Source organism: Anas acuta, chromosome 2 (genome assembly GCF_963932015.1).
Source record: "Anas acuta chromosome 2, bAnaAcu1.1, whole genome shotgun sequence".
NCBI lineage: Eukaryota > Metazoa > Chordata > Aves > Anseriformes > Anatidae > Anas > Anas acuta.
Genome location: NC_088980.1, coordinates 94,877,953 through 94,901,369, shown reverse-complemented (window position 1 = coordinate 94,901,369; position 23,417 = coordinate 94,877,953). Strand labels below are relative to the sequence as shown.

General features: G+C 40.1%; 1 protein-coding gene across 1 annotated transcript in view; it reads right to left on the bottom strand.

The window, feature by feature from the left end:
- TMEFF1 (transmembrane protein with EGF like and two follistatin like domains 1) overlaps positions 1-23,417 on the bottom strand; it is a 120,151-nt gene that overhangs the window by 25,486 nt on the left and 71,248 nt on the right. Inside the window, exons 3-5 of the mRNA XM_068671253.1 lie at positions 21,804-21,933; positions 13,062-13,088; positions 323-419 (exon numbers count right to left, since the gene is read on the bottom strand). Coding sequence (XP_068527354.1) covers positions 323-419; positions 13,062-13,088; positions 21,804-21,933 — 254 coding nt within the window. The remainder of the gene's footprint in view (positions 1-322; positions 420-13,061; positions 13,089-21,803; positions 21,934-23,417) is intronic.

Below are 23,417 nucleotides of genomic sequence, written 5' to 3'. Positions count from 1 at the left end.
AAAAACATACAGAAAAAAAAATAAAATTGAGATGAATTATTAGTATTTATTTTGTATTCCTGTTTTGTTTGTTTGTCTGTTTGTTTTTCCATAATGAAACAAATAAAGGTTCTTTCTTTGAAAAAATGTTTGACAAAATTTCTCCAATGTATCTTTTTGTTGTTTTCTCTCCTATACATGAAAGTGGTTTGTTTGTTAGTGACACATAACAAACATATTATTATTACACATCCTTAAAACATTAATTAATAAGAGAAAGCATATGATCACAAACTTTTTCTTTTTTTTTTATTGACATTGTTAAGAAAAACTTTTTACTTACCCAACATTTTCTGCATCTTCATCACACTCAGCCCTATATTTGCAAACTCCACATTTCGAGTGTTTTCTCTGAACTTCTGTCCCAGATCCTTCATACTCTAAAAAACAAAAGGTATTGTTAGTAGAAAGCATGATTTTCATATTAAGCTCTGATTTTGTCTGCCTAAATTAATTTACCTTCAAGTATATTGTCAACATGAAGTTATAGTCATGTATTTATAATGAAGCTATTAACCTTTATAGTGCTCCCTCTTTCAAAATCAGGCAATTAGAGGTTGGTAGAACTGTAACAATGACAAGAATGCATCCCAGGAAATACAGCTGCTTTATTAATTGGCGCTTCCGTTATTGTTATTTCACTGTATTCTCCTTCCACCAAACATGCAGTTGGCATTGACTTCTCCCAGACACATTTAATATGAATTGGCACTGATAACATATAAACCCCATGCCTTTTAATGTTCTTGACTATTAGGTAGAGGGGATTTGAAAGCTGTTTTCTTTGACAGTATTTAATTAGAGATATTCTTATGCAAAGTTAATTCTTACGTTTTTCCTCTTTTTGTTTCTGATGATAGACTTAGACTGTGCTCGTCTCTTATATATGCTGTGGTATATTTTTCAGATCACTCTGATTAGTTGTACAGGACTAAAAGAAGAAAGTCATCTTAACAAGAAACGAGTACAACTGTTATGTCCCCTGAAAAGTAAAATTACTATCCCAAATATTTGAAAAACATCTGCGCCAATCTTACTGTTGACATGAACATCAATCAAATATTCTAAAAACATCTGCACCAATTTTACTGTTGACATGGACATCAAAACCCTTAATTGAGTAAAAGAGAAATATGACTATACTCTAATTATTTCATTTTTTTTATTATTATTATTTTAACAAAGCATTAATGGAGAGATTGAAAAGAAGGAAAAGAACCACAGAAATTCACAGAGGGAGTCACAAACTGTTCAATGTATCACAGTATCATGTTCATGTAAGGCTGACTACATAAGGCTGTCCAAATAGAGAACTAAACAGAATGATTCCCTTTCTCATAGCAGTTCTATGTGCTGTAGCAACAGGAAATCAAACACCACCAATTAAAAACTTGCTATATTCTTTAAATCTAAATAGGAAAAAGAAATGACAACAGTCCTTCCTCGTTTTCCTAGATGTGGCCTGAAGAAAAGCTCTCCCTCCTACCTGTGGATTGGGCTTACATGGGGAAGGCTGCATGTGAGCCTCTCAAGTTAATGCCTTTCTAAAACATGGCACACATTCATTAAAGGAGGAATACATATCCAAATTTTATTTAAAAATTGCCACTGTAGGAATTATATCACCACCCTCAGAAAACTGCAGTAGAGGTAATTTTCTTTTACCTTTAAAAATCTACATCTTATTTCTGTTTTTTTTTTTTTTTTTTTTTTTTTTTTTTTCCTAGGTATCACATTCTTAGGCCTGTGTTTGGTATACTAAAGTGTCCTTTAATGCCATGTTTCACTTTTTCATGCCAGTAAATGACCCCTTACAGCTCTCCAGGTCATCACATTCATCTTTTCTCAAAATATTTGTACTTTACTTCTCATTGTTCTACCAAAGAAAAAGAAACAAAAAAGTCATGATCTGACCAGAAAACTCATTACTCATTAAAGCTTTATGGTACAAACCAGCCAGACCTGCTGATTACAAAACACTTTCAACATTTGATGTGTAATATCCTTCTGCTGTACTACTAGGATGAAAAATATTTAATCTTTCCTATATAAACTATCTGACTTACCTCCAAATACAAACAAAAGGCTTTATAAAGCACTTTTGCTACACTATTAACATTTTGGTTTTGTAATGGAGCTATAGAAGCAACAAATATGCACATTTATATGCATGTCCTTCCTTATTTATACTTATATACACCTTATATACAGCTCTACTCACTGTAAATGCTCCTGACACCTTTTCATTTTCATAAACTCATTGTTTATGTATGCTATTCACTGTAAACTTCCCCCTCTCTGCTAAAATTGCTTTCTCTATCTTCTTTAAATGCATATGTTTCAGAAAAAGTGTAGCCTTTTTTTTTTTCTTGATTAGAACTTCCTGGTCCTTGTGTTTATAGAATTATTTATCTGTACATTATCCTGTTTGCACATACTAAATACATGTAAGTCGTAATTACCTACACCTCAGGTACTGTTAATTTACATCTGTCAGGACAAAGTGTAATAGAGATGAACACATCTTGATGCAACATTTCCATGTCAGACAATAGTCATTTATATTTTTTAGAATCTTCTGTAGGATGCACCAGCAGCATGAGATACTGCATATAATTTAGATTGAAATACTTCAAGAAATATGCAGCTTTTTCCACCAATACAGAACAGATAAATGCTGTGGGGTTTTTCAGCCTGAACAGGTAGCAGACATTTTCAGTACCTAACCTGTGTGCTGTTAAAATAAGTTCACTCATTACTATTTGAGAGCATTAGTACCTCTGTTGCAAGTGTCTCCAGATTGGCAATGCACCTCTTGAGAGATTGCCCCTCCCTTCTCCTTTCTCCTCCATATTTGATTGTCTCTGAATAGGTTTTAGCCATTAATTTAAATATTCCAATCAATCAAATATTCCCAGCAGTTTTCAGTAATATCAATTAGGTCAAAATATGTTCATAAATGAGCAATTCAAGTTCCTCTTGTTTATTATGCAGGCTTCTAATGTTGATGTATAGATGATTACGGAATTTCTTCTCCTCACTTTCTTTAGTATCTTGATTAATTCTGCTCTTGACATCTTAATTTCATGTTGAGTGAAAGCCCATTTTCTCTCACTTTCAGGCTTTCTTTAGTGCATTAGGTCAGCACCTCATTAATGCTCTGTCCTTCAAAAGAAATGAGGCACAAGGATGGGATCTGTGACTCCCAGTTGTCTCTCTGAGCTGCATTGCCCCCTAACACTTCTCCTCAAGTCATTATTCCTCTACAGAAGATGGCCAGCTCTATCTTAGGAGCTGCAGGGTAAGAGCCTGCAAATGGACAATTGCTGTGGAGGAACAGGCCAGCAGTAAATTGCTTCCCTTGGCAACTCATTTGTGTGCTCCTACAATTGTAATATGTCTGGTTTGAAGCAAAAGCATCAGTCTGAGTCAAGGTGAAGTTTGGTCTGCCCTGAGGCATGGCCTGGAAAGGGAGCTCCGCTATACCTATATTTATCACTGCTCACAGTGAAATGGGGGGAGCTTCTGGAGAGCTGCAGCTGCTCTGTAGCCATGTATGAATGCAGTAACTATTCCCTTGTCTGGGAAAGCCCCTCTGAAAACCAATTCTTATCTGGTTTTGGAGTACAGTGATTTTTACTGATGTGCTATCTCATGGCAGCAACTAATCTTGAAAAGATTTAGGAAAAATAGTAAGCACTGCAGCAAATTCTCTTCTGCTTTAAGTACAGAAGAAAACCCCTGAAATCCTACTGATGCCCTCAGTACAGCCAGCACTGAAAATTCCTGTCAAAATTACAGTCCATAGCATCACACATTACAGTCTGCAGTTCACTCAACTGTATAGTAACTTATCCTCTCTTCCATTAATTTTTAGGGCAACATTAATGACACACTAGTTAAAGTGGAGATTGTCCCCATAATTTAAAACAAGGCTGCAAACTTGCTCTTTTGCTTGTACATAAATATTTAAAACAAGTCTTAGCTATCCCAAATTTTTGGCAAGCAGTGTCTTGATAAATTTTGACCACACTGCTGGCTCTTATACAAAAGCAATATTTACAAATGTGGAAGGCCCTGTTCTCCTATCAAACTACTCAGAAATGCCTAGCCTGGTAGTCTGGAGAGCTATACCTTGCTGAAAGATATTTTCTCTGTGCAGTACATTGTGCTGCAGATATAACAGGTATAACAGGACAGGTTGAGAACTTGTGGGTGAAAGTTAATGACCACACCAATAAAGAACAGCTTGTGACTGGGGTCTTCTACAGGCCTCCTGATCAAGAGAGATCATAGCTGAGAAGTCCTGGCAGTCAGGCAAAGTCCCTGGTGAGTGGAAAAATGGAAACACCATGCCCCTTTTTAAAAAGGGTAGAAAGGAGGACTTGGGGAACTACAGCTCAGTGAGCCTCACCTCTGTGCCTGAAAAGATCATGGAAAAGATCATCTCGGAAGCAATGTCAAGGCACGTGGCAAGACAGAGGTGATCTGAGGCAGAATGACTTCATCAAAGGCAAATCATGCCTGACCAATTTGGTGGCTTTGTGCAATGGAGTGACTGCATCAGTTGACAAGGGAAGACCGACTGATGTCATTTCCCTGGACTTCTGCAAGGCCTTTGACACAGTCCCACATGACATCCTGGTCTCCAAATTGGAGAGAGATGGATTTGATAGGTGGACCATTCAGTGGATAAGATTGAAGGTTGTATCCAGAGAGTGGTGGTCAACAGCTCTATGTCCAAATGGAGACTGGTGATGAGTGGTGTCCCTCAGGGGTCTGTCCTGGGACTGGTGCTGTTTAATATCTTTAACAATGACATATACACTGGGATTGAGTACACCCTCAGTAAGTTTGCAGATGACACCAAGCTGTGTGGTGCAGTTGATACAACAGAGGAAGGGATGTCATCCAAAGGGATGTGGACAAGCTTGAGAAGTGGGCCCACAAGGACCTAATGAGGTTCAACTAGTCCAAGTGCAAGGTGCTACACCTGGGCCAGGGAAATCCCAGACACGAGCACAGACTAGGAGAAAAACTCACTGGGAGAAGAACTCACAGAGAGCAGCCCTGCAGAGAATGACTTGGGGGTTCTGGTGGATGAAAAGATCAACATGAGCCAGCAGTGCGCGCTTGCAGCCCAGAAGGCCAACTGCATCTGGGGTTGCATCAAAAGAGGAGTGGCCAACATGTCGAGGGAGGTGATTGTCCCCCTCTGCTCTGCCCTTGTGAGGCCCCATGCAGAGTACTGCACCCAGGTCTGGAGCTCCCAACACAAGAAGGATGTGAATGTGTTCATGCGCGTTCAGAGGAGGGCCACAAAGATGATCAAGGGGCTGGATCATCTCTTCTATTAAGAAAGGCTGAGAGAGCTGGGGCTGTTCGATTTACAGAAGAGAAGGTTCTGGGGGGACCTCACTGCAAATTTTCAGTACTTGAGGAGGACTTAGAAAGAAGTTTTGGAGCTCAATCAGATAATGACAGGATTAGGGGGAATGGTTTTAAACTAAAAGAGAAGAGATTTAGATTAGAGATTAGGAGGAAATTCTTCACTCAGAGGGTGTTGGGGCACTGGAACAGGTTGCTCTAAGAGGTTGTGGATGCCCCATCCCTGGAGGTGTTCAAGGCCAGGTTAGATGAGCCCCTGAGCAACCTGATCTAGTGAGTGGTGTCCCTGTCTATGGCAGGGGGTTGGGACTGGGTGATCTTTAAGGTCACTTGCAACCTGAGCTATTCTGTGATTCTATATAAGCATGCTACGGTAAAGACAGAAGCCTTTAAAATTTGATTTTGTAAGAATAGGCAGTACAGGTTTAATAAAAGGATGCCTGGTCTATTTATGATTGAGTTGCCTGAAGAGGTTGAGTTTGAAGTTGGTATCTTAATCACAGCCCAGCCATGGCAATATGTTTGCCCGGTGGTTATTATAATGAGAGTGCGTGCAGGACTTGAGGATGTGCACAAGCAAATGACTCAAGGCCACACACTGCAAGACTGCCTACCACCACTATCCTTGTTATGTCTTATAGATTTTACACATCTGACAACTCAAACTTCTATTTTGCTTCTATGCATAACCACTCTGCAAATGACATTGGGGAAATCTACTGTAAGAGCTGGATTGGCTTTCATACTGCAAGACCCTCTGGCTGGAGAAATTTAATACCCGTTCTCTCCACTGTCTTGTTTCAAATGCAGCAAACTCCTTATTCTCCAAAGGAAGACACAACAACTTCAGAGAAACCACTAGGGAAATTATGCATAAATGGATGGTGGTGGAAAATGGAAAGGACAGGGAAGTCATCAGACACCAAGGGAGATATCCCACAGTTTCAGGAAGACTCCACATGCAGTTCTGCAGGCCCTATTAAGGCTGCATAAGAAGAATCCGCTCTTAGCAGTGATCCTGTCCAGAAAGCAAGAGGAATCTGTCTTTCTGTACCCCTGGCCCCTGCATCCTTCTGAACAGGCACTCCTGTTCCTGAAATCCCTGCTAAAGGCAAGGTCTCACCAAAACAAGGCCCGAACATTCAGGCTCTTGCCTCTGCCTTGCTGAACTTTAGCTGAAATTACAGTAATTCTTGGAAATTTTAATTTGGAGATTTTACCTAGTTTGGTTAATTTTACCTACTGGGGGTAGGATCTCAGCAGAAATAAATAGGGCTATTTGAAGTTACAGTGATACTCTGTGACAAACCATGTGATGGAATCAGCACTTACATCTCTCTAAATCACTCACCATTATAGAAATATGCCTAAAAGATGTGATATTACCTCCTATCCAGGGTGTTAATCACCATCAAGCTCCTGCAGTCATATTAAAATACATTAAAATAAATCAGTAGCATTATCACAAATTAAAATTTAAAAAAAAAAAAAAAAAAGAAAGAAAATTATTTGAGGTTCTAAACCATGTCTGTTTATACCACCCTGACTGTGTGACAATTATTGGATAAGTGTTGTCCCCAGTGAGGGGAAGGAACAGATGGCAGCCTGCTAAAAAGCACATACTGTATATCAATTTATTAATTACTAAATGCAATCTGCTAGACGTTCATCACAAGATACTTTAGCTATTAGGTTTCAGAGGGATTAGAAATTCAAAACAAATTATTTTAATAATAATTAACTTAGTTATATGTATTGCAAGCATGTTATTTCCTTAGCTTAAAAGCCTGAAATGATTGGGTGCCATCTGTCTAACTACTGCATTTTTTTTGATATCAAAAGTGCCTTTTGCTTAGTTACAGACACACTATGAACAAAAGGAATGAAAAATTAATGTCATGTGCATAGTAGGAGTGTTAGAAATCTCAGCCTTGTAGGTATGTTACTATACCACCGAACCTGCCTCTTCTAGGACACTGGTTTGCCTCCAAGAAGCTGGTTTGAAAAGCCATTGGCATTTCTTAGCTGTGTGGTGGCGTGCATAATACATGCTGATGGTTTTCAACACATCCTTGCAAAGGCCTAGCTGTAACACTAAGTCAGCATTGCAACTGGCATTTGCTTGCAGTATCAAACAGAAACAAATGAAGAATCGGAGCAAGAGGCAGAAGGGCCTTTACACAGAGGGGGACAGGAAGACCTGCTCAGAAGTGAAAGTTTTGCAAACACGGGACTTGGGAACTCAGAAGAAATAGGGCTCGCCTTCAAAAGTTACTGCACTATGCCTGCATCCCAGATGGAAAGTACAACCAAAAAAGCCTTACAAATAAGGATGCTGCCAGATGAAAGCAAATTACCTTTGTCACCAATATCTTTTACCAAAAATAAAAAATAAAAAAATAAAAATGGGAACCATATTTGTCTTCAAAAAGCTTTCCTTTCAGAATCAATGTTCCCATCTGCAGTGGGCCAAAATTTCTTCTAAAAAGGTATCTTGTGATTGTAAGTCTGAATAGATTTTAGAGCAGTGGCTCCAATTTCTCTTACAGTTGTCTCACTTCTACTTGGGCAATGTAGTTGTGGGATCTTTTTAAAATATTGACAGAATATTGAGTTAAAGCAAGACTGAAGGCTTCTGAGCATAGAGGGCACTTCATCTTAGTGACAGGGCTTCTGCCTGGCTAGGAACGTTGACTGAAAGCTCTATGCATTATGAGAGGGCATGAAGATCACTAAGATGACTGCTCCTTTCTTGGACCTTCTTGGCTACTCTCAAGTTGTAAAACTGAGGAAAAAAAGCTATTTTCACACAGAAAGTTCCTTGAAGAAAATATGGTGAAGGCTTACCCTTATTCATATTCATGTAATCCTATGAAAGTTAATCTTCCTGAGGCTACTTTACTGGGTCAGGACAGTTCTTTTTATAGGGAGAATGTGGCAGGTTCCACCAGTAATAAAATTCTTAAAGGGAAAATTCATGTTAGAAAAAGCAACCTGTGGCATGCAAGCAAGACATTTTTCTCCGGTATGTACATGTGGCCCTTTTTTGTGCCCTGATCTATCAGTTGTGGAACTACATCCAGCAGGCCAAATAGTGTTACAATTTACTGCTGGCAGAGATGAATATGAATCTGAGACCGTGGTTTCTCTTTCACCAGTTCTATCTCAAACAGTAATAAATCACAGATTAAAGAAAATGGATCAGGAGCCATGTTTATGAATGTGTTCTTCAGAACAAGGAACTTTCAGAATAATTCATATGATGTTACTGTGAGAAGCCCATATCTTAGATGCAAATCTAATGTATCCCACAGTTATCAGCTGTGACCTTAACTAGGAGACATTTGTAGGGCTGAGTCCCACTCTCTGATGTTGTTTTCTGTAGGGGTGAAACATAATGGTAGAGCAATGAGGGTTTTGAAATTTCTCTCATTTCTGAATTAATAATGCATACTATTCTTAGAAGTGGCATCAGGATACCCATTGCCACAAGTGATCAACAGCTTGGTTTCATAACTGTAATTTTTATTATGCTAATTGAAGGTTCAGACTTCTGGAATAAGCAAAATGAGTAATTTGATTGCAACTCTTTATGAATACTGTGCTGTCAGACCATAGGAAATGGAAATTGTTTACCCAGCAAGTCAGAGGGCAACTAGACGATTCTGTCACCCTTAAAACTGATGTTCCTTTATTTCATTCAGTTGTACTGAAAAAAATCTCCCAATCCTAATTCTTTTACTAAAATCTCCTATCTTTGTAACTGTAACTATGATTTGGGAGAGAATCTGGATCAGTAGTTCCACAGTCTTTAGCATTTTTGTCACGCATAACAACTTCTAAGACAAGATATTGTCTGAAACAGTCTTTGAGGAAGAGGTTTTTAATGTGTGTGTGAGTGTTTGTTTTTTAATCAGTTTTAAATATACTTTTTTGACATTAAAATTAACGCATTTAACATCATGCAGCTTTGGAGTAGGAGGGAAATTCTGCATGAAGTCAAATTTCAGAATCATTAACGAGCTTGCTATGCATCTGGAAAATGAAACAGAACAACGTGAACCACTAGCACAAATCTCAGCCGCATGGGAGGCATGCAGCTAATTTAAGCAGAGGAAACTGTCACCAGCAAATCTGTAGCAACTACAGAGCAGAATCCAGACACTTTCCCAGTTCTTTCCTTCAGATTTAAAAATCTACCAGCAAACAGTACATGTTGTGCAGAACAATGACAGTGCTTCCTGAACGTGTACAAGTAGCTACACTCATCCATTTCGTATGTGCAAGCATCACTGGTGCATGCACAATCCCACTAATTGCATGTATAGGAAACAAAGCAAACACCGATTCTGTGATTAACATCTGGAAATGTAAATCCTAAAAAGAAAACAGAAATTTTAAAGCAAGCTTGTTCACGCACTTGCAGGATCTTGCCTCACTTACACTGCTTTTTACAAGCAGCATCTACGTCTAACCCACAGGGCATATAACCTACTCAACCTGGTCCCCATTTGTGCACTCTGAGCCAAGAGTATGCTATTAAACTGTAAAGCCTGGGTGATTATTATATCTCAGCATGTTCTGGTTTCCTTTGGAAGAAAATGGGGAAGGGTGGGCGCCAGGAAGAATCTGTGCTGTGCTCGAATCAGTCCTGTAGCTGGACTTTCTCTTCTTGGGATCCTGAATAACGTAATTCCTGCCTCAACAGGTTGAGCATTCTTTTCAAAATATGTTTTAATTCTAAATTTCCTTAACACGTAATACATCTTTGATGTCTTTAATGTCTTCTTGTGACACTTTTACAGTTACTTGAATAATGGAATAAAAATATGTCCAGATATGAAAATATTTTGAGTACAATAATGATCTTGAGTTTTTGGCCAGAACAGAAGTCAATAATCAAAGTAACAGTAGATTCCATCCTTTGAAGGATCCAGGCACAGAAAATGACTCAACGTACTGAAGACTAGCCAGACAGTTCTGTAGAAGTACTACTACCAGTTTAGTGACAAAGGTAGATGGGAAAAGCAGTAGTTCACTGTATCACTAATTAGGCCTAGATGTATCTAAAGAAAAAGAAGAAAAAAAAAGAAAAAAAAAGTCCCAACTGGCAAGAATTACAATTATTTGTAATTTAAAATATTTTTTCTACCTAAAATTAAGAACCATACACAGCTTTTTTCATACTGGACAAAAGTGGGAACACTTCATTTGGCCTGAAGAAATGAAGGACTAACATCACAAAACTGCTGAAGGAAGTAGTGATAGCAGGTACGTTGTCACTTTTCTATTCAATACCCAAGAAGAATACCCAAGGCACTTGCATGAGGTAAAGGGAGCCAGATACAATTCTTCTCTCTCTGCCCAAAGTGAACAGAATGTGCATATTCCGTCCCCAGGACGATGCACTAACCACTTCTACAAGGCAGCCTGGAGAGACCACCAAATCTCTTCAACTAATGCTATCCTATTTTGCATAAATAATTATAATTCACTGGCACACTGAGTCACAGTTAACAAAGCCCTTCTGAAGCATGCATCCTTTCAACCTCCAGGCTGTCTCCTTCCTCCAGCTCCCTTTATCCCAGGTTCAGTTGATATTTTAAGTGAGAACAGCTACAAAAGCAGAAGCCAAGGGAGATGCTGTTTGGGACTCTCTTACCAAGAGAAAATGTGTTAAATCTCCTGCCCCAAATCAAGCAACAAATATACATGAACTTGTATTTTTCATCTCATCAGTGAGTAGCCAACAAAAGACAGAATGTTCTGTCCTACTTTTTTCCAAATTGTTATTAAAATAGCCCAAAGAATCCCCACATCTGTCAGTCATCTACTCCAGACCAACACAGTAAAATTTGCAAGAGACTTAATGGGGATTTTTGTATCTGATTGGGGAAATACTACAAAAATTTCCAACAGCATTCAAGCATTTCTATAACTGTAGCAAAAATAAAAGTCGGAGGTGGGCTAAATTACTGTCATCTGTCTCCCATAAGAAGTGTATAGTTATACTGAGGCAAGCAACTTGCAGCTTGCAGGGAGCAGCTGTAGGGGAATAACAAGCTGGGTAACAAAGTGGGAAGCAAGCAGAGCTGGGGAAAGAGCATGGTGCAAGCTCAGGAAGAAAAACATGAGAAGAAAATCACCAGTGAAGGTAACACGAGGCAGTGCTTGAGCAGGAAATTGGTCCTTCAGGTACAGCTCGGAAGAAAACAAGGCAAACCAAAAGAAAGCACATGAGAATGGCTGTGTGCTACCAGCAGCCCACGAATTTTCTGGTAGCAAGTTATTAAAGCCATGGGAAATGCCTTGCCTTTTTACATTAATAAAAGAAAGGAGCTAGCTCCTGGTTTCTGGAAAGTTAAATGTTGTGCTTAATCACACAGTGAGCATTGATCATCTACATTTTCACATAGCTGCACACGTGAGACTTCCAATATTTCAAACCATACTAGATGGGTTGAGGTAACACAACATCGTGTCACTTAGAGATAGGACCTTGCATATCCTGGTGAAACATCTCTTCAGACAGCCTTAGCGAGCACCGCTCACTGTGTGCACGGCATTTCTCATGGGAGTGCCCCAGGGATGATGGGTCCCTGCCCCACATGCTGCCCACCTGTCTGTCCCCAGGCAGTGCACAGCCCACCACAACACACAGGGGAGGAAAGGATGTCTGGACCAGGCCAACAGAGCCTCCTGCTGTTCATATAGCCCATTAAGAAACAGATATGAAAACCTAAGGTCCCTGAGAGCTGTGAGGGGATGTTGTTTGGACAATGTGTGCTTAAAATGAGGTGTCAAACACAGTGACTTGTATACAGTCAGTCCCATCAGTACACACTGCAACACGTAATGTGTTCAAGGCCAGGTTGGATGAGGCCCTGAGCAACCTATGGCAATGGGGTTGGAACTGGGTGATCTTTGAGGTCCCTTCCAACCCAAGCCATTCTATGATTTTATGATATATCTCACGTGTTTTCATTCTATATGTATTCTTGCTACTAGTATCAATGACAAAATTAAGATAAAATTGCGTATTTTTTAACATTTTTAACCACTGGAAGGAGGTTAAGATGTGTTCAAAGACAGAGACACTTCCATTAGTACCAGTTGTGCTATTTGCCCTCTTTGAATACACAGCTTTGAACAAGAACATTTAAAATATTTATTAAAAACATATCTTACTGTAATCTTTGCACATTTTTAGGCAACATGTTTGCCAAGAATAAAGTGATAACTAGACATTGCATACACTAAGGAAATGCATGCAAGGAAATAAATAAACAAGACATTTATTGTGGATAGACATTTCCAGGAGTGAGATAAAGGTGAAATGGTGGTTTAGTACAGATCTATTACACTACATTGCTGGCAATACCGTTTTAGCATGCATGAAACAAATGAAAAATGATATAGGTCATATCTGAAAGAGTCAAATGCACACTACAAACTATTCCTGTAAAAATACTGTTCTGAGATACTCACAAAAACACTACAGCATGCAAGCTTATTTTTAAGTTATCATAACTTTTCCTTAATTCCTGTACTATAGCAGTCCCTCACGTAAAACAGACACAGATAAATGTATACTAAGAGACCAAAACCACGTGTAATGGGGGTTGGGTACTCACCTCCTTCTCCTGACCCAGAGCCATTATCTGAAGAGGAAGCAGAGGGGGAGGAGAAAAAAAAAAAAAAGCAAATGAAAATATTGCTCCAAGAGCAGCTGTTTTCTTAGCAACTTGTCACTGTAAAACATAGTACAGGTGTTACACTTCATGAGCCAGCTGTAAAAACAAACATCTTGCATAAAGTCTGGCATCCTTTCATACAGTTGGTTGATGCCTATTGTGCCCCATTCTCTTTTCTGTGTCAGGATAGTTTTTACTCAAAGAACAGCAACACTCAGTACTGTAAACAAAAGTGTTTTCTTAGCCTTTTTTCAACTGTTAGCATTCGCACTTGTTAAACCTAAAACAGATGAATAGTACACAGTCTGTGTACTGAATAGTACGCAGTCTGATTTTTGGAATCTACTTACGAAGGAAAGTAAGGTTTGCTTTTAACCCTCTGGCCCTGGGAATGGCACATGAAGGAGTTTTTGTAAATCGCCTGGCTGCAGAAGTGCCTCCAGAAGTGACTGGTCCTCATGGTGAAGTTGGCTTAGGTTATCTATCTATAAGCTAGCTCCTCCCAAGTGAGCTGATCACTTTGTATAAGGATGCTCTAACAGCATAGTTATTTCATTGGCATTAGACTGACTGGATTAGCATCAGATGAGTGACAGCTCATCAGCAGCTTGTAGCTGCATGCCCTCTGCATTTACAGTTCAAGCATGAGCAGGACTTGAGCTTCCTCAGCCCCCCTCCCCCAGGCCAACTCGCTCATCTTCAGAGCTTTCTGGGGGTTTGCACGGGGATCTGCATTCTGCTGGGCCATGCTCTGCACGCTGTCTTCAGCTAGCACTGCTGTGAAGACAAGCCCTTCGAGTGACACAAACCTCCCTTGGTCTTTCTTGCTCAAAGGAGACAGAGAGGAGAGGCTGGGATGGCAATTACTGCCAGTAAATTGCTCCCCTCCCCAGTGAGCTCAGCTTCTCTGGAAGATGAGGAGAGGAGCAGAGCACGCACTCTGCTCATCCCACACCTCTCCTTTCATGCCCGCTTTGGTAGCAGAGAAAGTAGCTGAATATATTTCCACAAACCTGAAAGAGCAAGGAGAGCAGACAGAGAGGAGTGGGGTTCATACTCCCACCTACAAGCTCATTGCTCACATCAGAGGAAATACCAACCCCTCAATTTGTTGAGTCGTGTTCCCCCTTCCCCCCTTTCTTTAAGCAGCTGTATTTCTAAGAATAATTCCCTCTAGTACGTGGAAGAAAGTGCGAAATTTGTGTGAAATTCCACGTTACTGGGTCACTTCACACATTAAAAATAATCTCCTGTGACACGGAGTATCAGCAATAGAGAATTCTCTTTTCCTGAGTCTAAATTTTTCTTTCTTTCCTCCTATACCATTATTCTGTGTGTCTAATAGACGGAGCTTATTACCTTTCAGAAATAAGTGTAAAAACAGAAGGACTCCTGTTCCATCCATAGTGACCCACTTTACTGACAGAGCAGACAATCCCATAAAAAATTCATTGTTGAATTGCTGAAAACTATCTTCATTTGGACTTGATGATCTTGGAGGTCTTTCCAACCTAAATGATTCTATGATTCTGATGCATTATTGCATCATTAAGAAATTTGAAGGAGTGTAATTTATTTATATGAGTTAAGTACATATGCTTCTTTAACGTGGTGAAACTGTGCCCTAAGCAGTTTTAAGGGAGCAGAAGTTGACTTAAGAATGCAAGGAAGTGCAGTATGTAATTCATACTCAAAACTCAAAGTCTAAAAAGCCTCCCAGGAACCCGAGTTGCTCCATGTTTTTGTCTCCAGCTCTCACTCTCCCGGTGCATCCAGCCCCAGGCGAGAATCACAGAATGGTTTGGGTTGGAGGGGACATTATAGCCATCTGGTTCCAACCCCCCTGCCATGGGCAGGGACACCTCCCACCAGACCAGGTTGCCCAAAGCCCCATCCGGCCTGGCCTTGAGCACCTCCAGGGATGGGGCACCCACAGCTGCTCTGGGCAGCCTGAGCCAGTGCCTCACCATCCTCGGAGTGAAGAATTTCTTCCTAATATCTAATCAAAACATACCCTCTTTTAGCCTAAAGCCATTACCCCTTGTCCTATCACTAGAAGCCCCACTCAGCTCCAGCAGGCAGCATTAGTCATGCCGTGGGGCTGCTCAGGTCACCCATCCACAGATCATTGGGCTGACCAGTGTGAAGTCCACAGGCAACTCTGTGCAGAGCATCCTAGTAAAGAGATGGATCCATTCTTGCTTTGCTGGGCTTTCAGATCTCAAGAAACCATTAAAAAAAAAAAAGAAAAAAAAAAAAAGGAAGAAGAAGAGTGGCACCTTGTATAACACTTTGCATCATTTTTGACAGAGAGATTGTGCTTCCCCCCTGAGTCAGGGAGCTGTGCTGGTGCTCTTCTCTTCAGGGTAACTGTGTTAAACAAATCCTGTGTTCCTGCCTTTTTCTGAGCCTTGGCTAGGTTTTCCTAAGCAGCTGCTGGTTTAAAAAGTAGCATTTTCTGCAAGCTTACTTGGACAAGCAGCCGTGCTCTTTTCAGGCCTTTAACTGATTCAGGAATTCCAGAATTGGTCTCCATGCTATGGGACCTGGCATGAAGGATGCTCAAACAAGCAAGGAAGTTGGACAGAAGTATAATCCCCCCAGCCAAAGGTCAGTAATTAGAGAGAGATTGACTACTCTCTCTTTACTTAAGCCACCCTTTCCCAAATGGGCTCATAAAGATGTGCTTATACACAAAAGTGCTTCTGCCACAAGCTGCCTTTCTCCGTGAAGGAGCTTTTGGATAAAAGACACAGAGAAGCACTTGGACCGGGCATAGCATCTGAACGCCTTGTTTTTGTTGTGGCTCTCAGAACAGGAAGCATTTCTGCACGGTGCTCTGCTCTGGAGAAGATGCAGAAGGCAGCCTCTCCCACTCAGATGGAGCCACTCTCCCAGCAGGGTCAGGTTTTAACTCCAACTAGCATGAAATCTGAACCTGTCTCTTCCTGATTTGCAGTGAACGCTCCAAACAGCTCAGCACTAACAGGAGTACAAACACTCTGCTGACTACTTTTGAGCAAGAAGACCCTGGCATTGATTCACACAGGACCTATGGTCTGGCGGGTGCCTCCAGAGCAAAGCTCTCAGACCCTGCTCACACAAGGGTAGGCAAAGAAATGCCAAAAGGAGGCACCTTTTTCAGATCATTGTAAGAAATAGGTCATCAGCTATTCAGTCATGGATAGGACTAAATACCTCTTGACACATCAGAGGTAAAACCGTATGCCATTCTCCAGGAAACAAAGCAAAAACCTGACATGTTTGTGGAATTTGGGTACTGCAAGGATTAGCTGACTGTTGAGAAGGGATTTCGAGCATCTGAACTTTGGCAACCCAGGAGTTATTATACTCTTTATACCCAAGTCCTGGATATTGCCCTAAAGCTTTCAGGATATAGTGGGGTGTTAGTTGGGTGTTTTGTCTGTTTTTCCCTTCATTTTTCTTTTTAGCACAAAGAGTACACACCACTCCCTTCTGCACTAAGCAGAAATTGCTCTTTCCACACCAGCATTCTCAAAGCTTCATTGCTCGAGTCCTGGATAACGATGACTGTTTTATTCGATCACAGTCAATTAGTCATCATATTAAATTGAACTGGAAGAGAGAAAGGGCAACTGCTCTCTCCAGTCCCAGCCCCCTGTTAGCTGATGGCATTCAGCCTTGCTTTCCAGGCTGATATAGACCCGACGGGCAGCACTCTCCCTGGAGGGACAAGGCAAGCTTTCTGCAGTCTAACTCTGGGAACACAAGAGTGCCCTCGAGTGAAAAGTGTGTGAAATTATTAGGAACCTGTGATAAGAACACCCCCACCCACAAAGCCGAGAGGATGTCCCTGCACCAGCACAGATTGCTGAAATCTCCAGGCAGCAGAGCAAGGTCAGCATCTCAGAAGACATCTGAAATGGCCACAGCCCGCTCCCAGCTGCCAGTCAGAGCAAAGCCCAAAGCAAAACAAGCTCCAGTTTCCCACTGCTTGTCAGGCTCACAGGGATGCTTGCTGAGGAGCATGCCAGCACAGCCACCCCACACACCCAGCAGCTCAGTCCTGCTCCCACAGGCTTCCTGCCTTGAGGAGGATGACTGCTGCTCCCAATTACCCCTGGTTTTCATATGCCAGCAGGAGCTTTGGGGAGGAATGCTGACAAGCCTAATTGCCAGCAGCTGCAAGGCCCCTGGCTGTTGGAGATAGGGTTTTAACCTGTGCCTTGCCAAGCTGTGCATAGTCAATGCTCATTTGTCTTGACATTTTCAGGGCAAAAGCGTTTGCCACCACTTGATCCTGGTAGCCATCTCCTGCTAAATTATGCAACGCAACAAAAGCTTAGGATATTAAATTCTGACATTCATTGATGCAGTATGTTTGTGTAAGCTTTGTTCTTTGCTCCCAAAACATTTCCTTCCTAACGACAGACGGGTGATGCTGTGCTGTCACTGATCCTCCTTATGGGCTGGACAAGAAAGCTCCTGTTCTGCCCTGAATCTAGGACTACATGTCTTGGTCAGCTGGAAAAACACATGTATGTTTTTATAGCAGGTTTTCAGGTTTGTTATGGCTTTCTTGTGGGAGCATAAAGAGTTATTTTCACACTTTCTTAATCTAGAGGTGAATTGCCTTGAATCTCTCCTGTAACTCCCTCAAAAGGATTAAATTGAGCTTATTATATTTCTTTTCAGGAGGACGTGTACATGTAATTATGCTTCTTTGTAATCCTTCTACAAAAAGAAAAAAAAAAAAAAAGTTAAAGCCACTCCTAAGAGAATCATGCCTTATACCTAGCAGAACTTTAATATTTGCTTCTGGTTTTGTAAATTGCTTTTTTTTTTTTTTTTTTTTTTAACTTTAGAAATCCCAACAGAAAAAGCAATGGATTGTGCCTTCCAAATACATACAGAACTGAGAATCTGTAAGTGCAATATGTAGAGTACTACATCATTGTGTGGTTTCAAGTACTATATCATAGTGTGGTTTCATTTTCATGTGCAAATAATGTAAATCTGGCAGCAGTCAAAATGCTGGCTCTGTGTGTGAGCTAAAAGGAACATGCATTCTTAGAAATGAATCATGCAGGTCTATTTCATATTCACTAAATTAATTTATTTTAAACCAAGAAAAAGCAATAAATTCTCCAGCAGAAGGAGGCAGAAGAAATCAAGGGACTAGGTGAGGCTCCTTCCCAGTGCTGTGAGCACCCTGAATACCTCTCTCCTGGGTTTCTTACTCTGTTATAGCAAGCCATTTTGGGATAACCTCTGGGAGAGGATTCTCAGGTGTATAATATGAATGAATTTTAGTGTAATATCCTCCTTTACGAACTGATGAAGGCTTCAGGCTAGATGGCTGGTGCTGTAAGCATGGCAGGAATCCTGGTGAAGGCATTGCCACCTCCCCATGCCCAGCTGTGTGTTAGGAACATGTTAAAAGCATCCATGCACATGTTTGTGAGCTGAACTGCAAATGATAAGGGTGAGAAATAAATAAATTACATTAAAAAAAAAAGCTGAGCTAGTTCTCTGATCTAGTTCAGAACATAACTGTGATGGAGTGCGACTTTTTACTTCGGCAGATAATGATAGGACAAGGGGTAATGGCTTTAAACTAAAAGAGGGGAGATTTAGATTAGATGTCAGGAATAAATTCTTCACTGTGAAGATGGTAAGGCACAGGTTACCCAGAGAAGCTGTAGATGCCCCATTCCTGGAGGTGCTCAAGGCCAGGCTGGATGGGACTTTGGGCAACCTGGTCTGGTGGGAGGTGTCCCTGCCCATGGCAGGGGGTTGGAACTGGGTGGTCTTTAAGGTTCCTTCCAACTCAAACCATTCTGTGATTCTGTGATTTTGTGATTGTATGATAATCCCACAGTCACCTGTCCAGCCCCAGCTGGGTGAAGGCCCACAGAGAGGGAGGAAAAGTGATGGAAGATGGGAAATGCCACCAGGGAATATCTTGGACAAGGACCTTGCTTCTCAGCTCTGCTTGGCTCCACCCAGTCATGGACGGGATGATGCCAGCGATTTTTGCTCCGTGAATGCAAGTTAGTTTTAGTTTGTTTGTTTGTTTGTTTTTACTATTTATTTATTTTATTATTTTTATTTAGCCTGATTTGATTGATGGCTTCTTTAAGGTATATTAAAGTATTAGGCAAAGAGAGCAGTAAAGGTGCATTTCACTCATTTTCCTAGTATCTCTGTATTCTGCTATGTGAGACGTCATGTGTTGACTGAAACCCACAGGTCTTCACCATCCACAGCTTCTGCCAGGGATGGTTAGGCATATAAACACCTCTGTAAACCCAGGTATTTGGAAAAAAAAAATGTCCCTTTGTAGAAAAACGGGCCTCAAAAATGTTGAGATCTCTATATGCAATTCCCAAAGCTTATTTTATGTTGCTTATTTTAGGATCTTGCAACTCTGACAGCACTAGGACAAAGGAAATAAATATATAAATATGCTGTTAAATCACCCATGACTGTAAAAAATTAAACACGGTGTTACCTGTCAAGAAATACATCTGACTAAATCATCCAGTGTATTCTGTTGCAGTGCTACAGCTTCGGGAGGTAGCAATCCTTAGCAAGCGGGAAGTATTTCATTCGTGTATGAGGTTCAGAGTTCTCACACACTTAAAAATTAAGTAGTCCTTACGTTGTCCCTGGGAGAATTCCTTCATATTGTCTGATGTGAATCCCTCCACAGCAAAGCAGACCTTTGCTTTGAAAAAACTGAGGCTGTGATAGAAAACCAGTGAACCTATACTGGGCTCCCAAAGACATCCCCAAACAAAAGGATTTTCACAGCAAATTCCAAGGCACTAGGTGAAAATTAATGTGACCCTATAAATGATTTTTTTTTTTTTTTACTTTAGGCATTAGATTGTGTGTGTGTGTGTGCTACAGATCAAGAATACAAATATATTGACTCCAGAATAACCTATTATCATCAGTAGGGAATGGGCTGGTTCCAGAGGATGGCTTTTACGATCCCATATTCCCAGATCAATCAGAGTGTGCCAGACACTCTGGGAGCATCCAGTACCCTTCTGCTGGAGCTCCACTGACTGGGCCAGTATAAACACAGGACAAAGCCTGAATGGCATCCTCAGTTTCAGAAATGTTGTCAGTACTTTCCGGTCAATTGTGTCTCAGCACATCTTGAACTATTACACTAAATGCTAAAAATTGTGCTGCAGTTCTCGGGTTTGATGTGGGACGTTAGGAAAAGGAGAGGAAGGTTAAAAAAAAAAATCTCATACTAGCTGAGTAATGTTGTAATTAGCTGCCAGCAACCTGAGGCTAGGAAGAATCAATTTTTCATTTCCAAATGTCATTCTTAGTTGGGTAGTATGCATAGAAAAATAAAAACTTTTTTTTTTGTTCTTTCCACAAACATTCTTCTAGTATTTTTTTGTCTGTGAGAGACAGAAACTTTAATGTTTTGGGTCTGTATCTTAAAATAATTTGGGCATGAAATAAAAAATAAAAGTTACACAGTTCAGCCTCAGTTCAAACCTACATACTTCTTGAATGTTTTTATTGGAATACATGAGTGTTCCAAAATGATAATGGATTTATTTTTTTTCCTATTTCCCTGTCTCAAGAAGATAATTTACAGGTGGGAGATTGAGAAAGACGTTAAAATTCAGTCATCTGCCTGCAGTCTGCTGGAATTACATGGCTCAGCTGAGCACAAAATGCAGGTTTTGTTTAGTTATAGGACCAAAGCTATAGATTGTTTTGAACCTTAGCAAACAAAACCACATTTCGGTATAGGGCTATGCTGTAGTCAAAGGCATTAGAGCAGCTCGTGTAAACACAGCTATGCTGCATTTAAACAAGCTAGCTCTTAGATCTGCACCTGATCTGTAGTCACACTTTTCTGCAGCCGTGTAAATGTAACCTAGTAACTGCTGCATACCAAAAGGTGAGGGATGCCCCACAAGTTTTTTGTTTGTTTGTTTGTTTTCTGTATTATTTATGCAGCAAAGAATGCAGCTGTTGATGCTGCTGAGTCATTTAATTTAATTCTAGACAGCCAGCCATCTGTTCGCACTCACCAGCTTTGAAAACTGTCCAGACATTTGGAAGACCTCTGGTATCTAAAGTTTCTGTGTCCAAGAGAACCAGTAAAAACCTGTCCCATGTATTTTAAGTGTATGGAAAGACTGAAAAGGCCAGTCCAATAGGAATGTGAAGTACAATGATTTTCAAAGAGCTATGCATATCTTCAATGTAATAATCAATGTGAAATTAGTAAAGATGATGGCTTGGATAAAGGCGCTGTGGCAGTCAGGATGATCAGAATCACTTGCTGGGTGTCACACTAATTCTGTACACCTTAAAAATGAGTTCTGAAGACATGACTAATGTTGAATATGCTCAGTTTTGTTGTAAACCTTTTGAATGAATATCAAGGCTCTGCTATCTGTACATCAGAATAGTACATACTATTTTCTCAGATAAATTACTTCTACTTCTTACATTTATCTATCAACCTGTTAGCATATCAGAAGGTATATCAGCTTTCTTCTCTATAACTAAATTTTATTGTTAAAGCAGACTTGTGGTTCCCACACTTCACTCAGCAAAAAGCACGAAAATAAAAATCTCTAGAATTAAGGGAGACCTAACTAAAGGGGTGACCATACACCATCATTCGTTAGGGACACAGAATGCCTTACATACCAGAATAACAAGGTCCTCTTGATACCACTGTTATCTCTTTCTGATGCTTGCATGCAGCTCTCCTGAGGAAGCATTCATTTTGGTAAGTGTCTCCATTTGATCCACAAACAGGAATATAGTTTGTGTGACACTGTAAGATAAATTACACAGTAACTCAGTCATTCAAAACTATGCGAGTAATCTCAGCTGCATGTTAATATAGTAAGATAATTGTGTAAAGATAAAGTTGTTAGCAGTAAATTATAATTCTGCTCACTAAAGGAAGATTACATCACTGTATACATTTCTTTCCAGTAGCTGAAATAAAAGTTCCGCTCCATATGGGCCAAATATACAAATACAGTAGGAAAGATTAAAGTAACTAAATAACCACAGTGGGTCTCAGTAATGGTTAGAGGGAATATGACAAGCATCTAGAAACATTTGAAAGAGAAAGACACTGAGGAAGGAGAAAACTTCTCTAATATAGCACAAGAATCTGTGGCTAGGTACAGGGGGATGAAACTGGAAAAAGGGATATTTGAAGTGAACAGAGCTTATGGGGCACTTTTCTGGTCTTTATGGGCTCAGAACAATCCTTCAAGGGAGATGGAAAACAATCACTATTAAATTCATAAATATTAAGAGTCTGTTATACATGGTCAATAACTATAATAATTTTTGTATTGCTGTACTGCAAAATTTTGAGCTCAAACCCAGTAGCATCAGTAAAATTTATAAAAAGAGGAAGAAAAAAAAATTGTCATTTGGAATGGCTTTGGCAGGAGTAGCCTGTATTTTCCTGTTTTCTTTCATACTAAAAAAAATGGATTGTATATTTCTTGTATGTACACGTATAACATGTATAGAAATGCCAGGAAACATACTGAAACAGCTCATCTGCCAATGCCTGAAAGCACTACATCGCTCCCTACTGAACTGGGCATCCAAACCCCACTTTACTGTGTGGATATTGCCCTGTTTGGGGCTTCAGTGGTAACTCTAATTCTAGACACCTTTTGAATCTTTAAAACTCCAAGACTAAAACAAACAAGCAAACAAGAAACAATGAACAAACATACAGTCTAGTCACCAAATTTCTTAAATGTATGAAGTATATGATAAACTGATGTGGTTCAAGCAGTGGCAGACAGTTCAAACAGAAATAACAGCGATAGTTAAGCTAAACTGCTCCAGAAGGACAACAGCTTAAAGATGCTATTCAATCTTAACATCAGTGCATTATATTTTAACATTGCAGGTTTCTATCCTGCGGGTAGAAAATGAGAGGCAAAGTGATTCCTTTTTTTTCACAGGCTGTTAACTCCTTAAGGATTTGTAAGATGCTAAGATGTAAGATTTACTTGCTGTCCATATTCTTTTAATTATTCTGTCTTATTAAAATAGTTATTAAACCATTTGTTATTGAGCTGTTCTTATTGAGATCCAAAAAGGGCCCTGCACCATCTTTGGTGCAGAACAGGCTTGATAGGCATTGATCTTTTTTTTTAAAAAAAAATATATATTTATTTATTTTTTCTTAATTTGAGCTTGTAAACTGTCATACAAATTGCAGCAATAGACTGTTTCAAAAGTTTGGTGAACATGTGCTGTTTCCCACCACAATTAAAATAA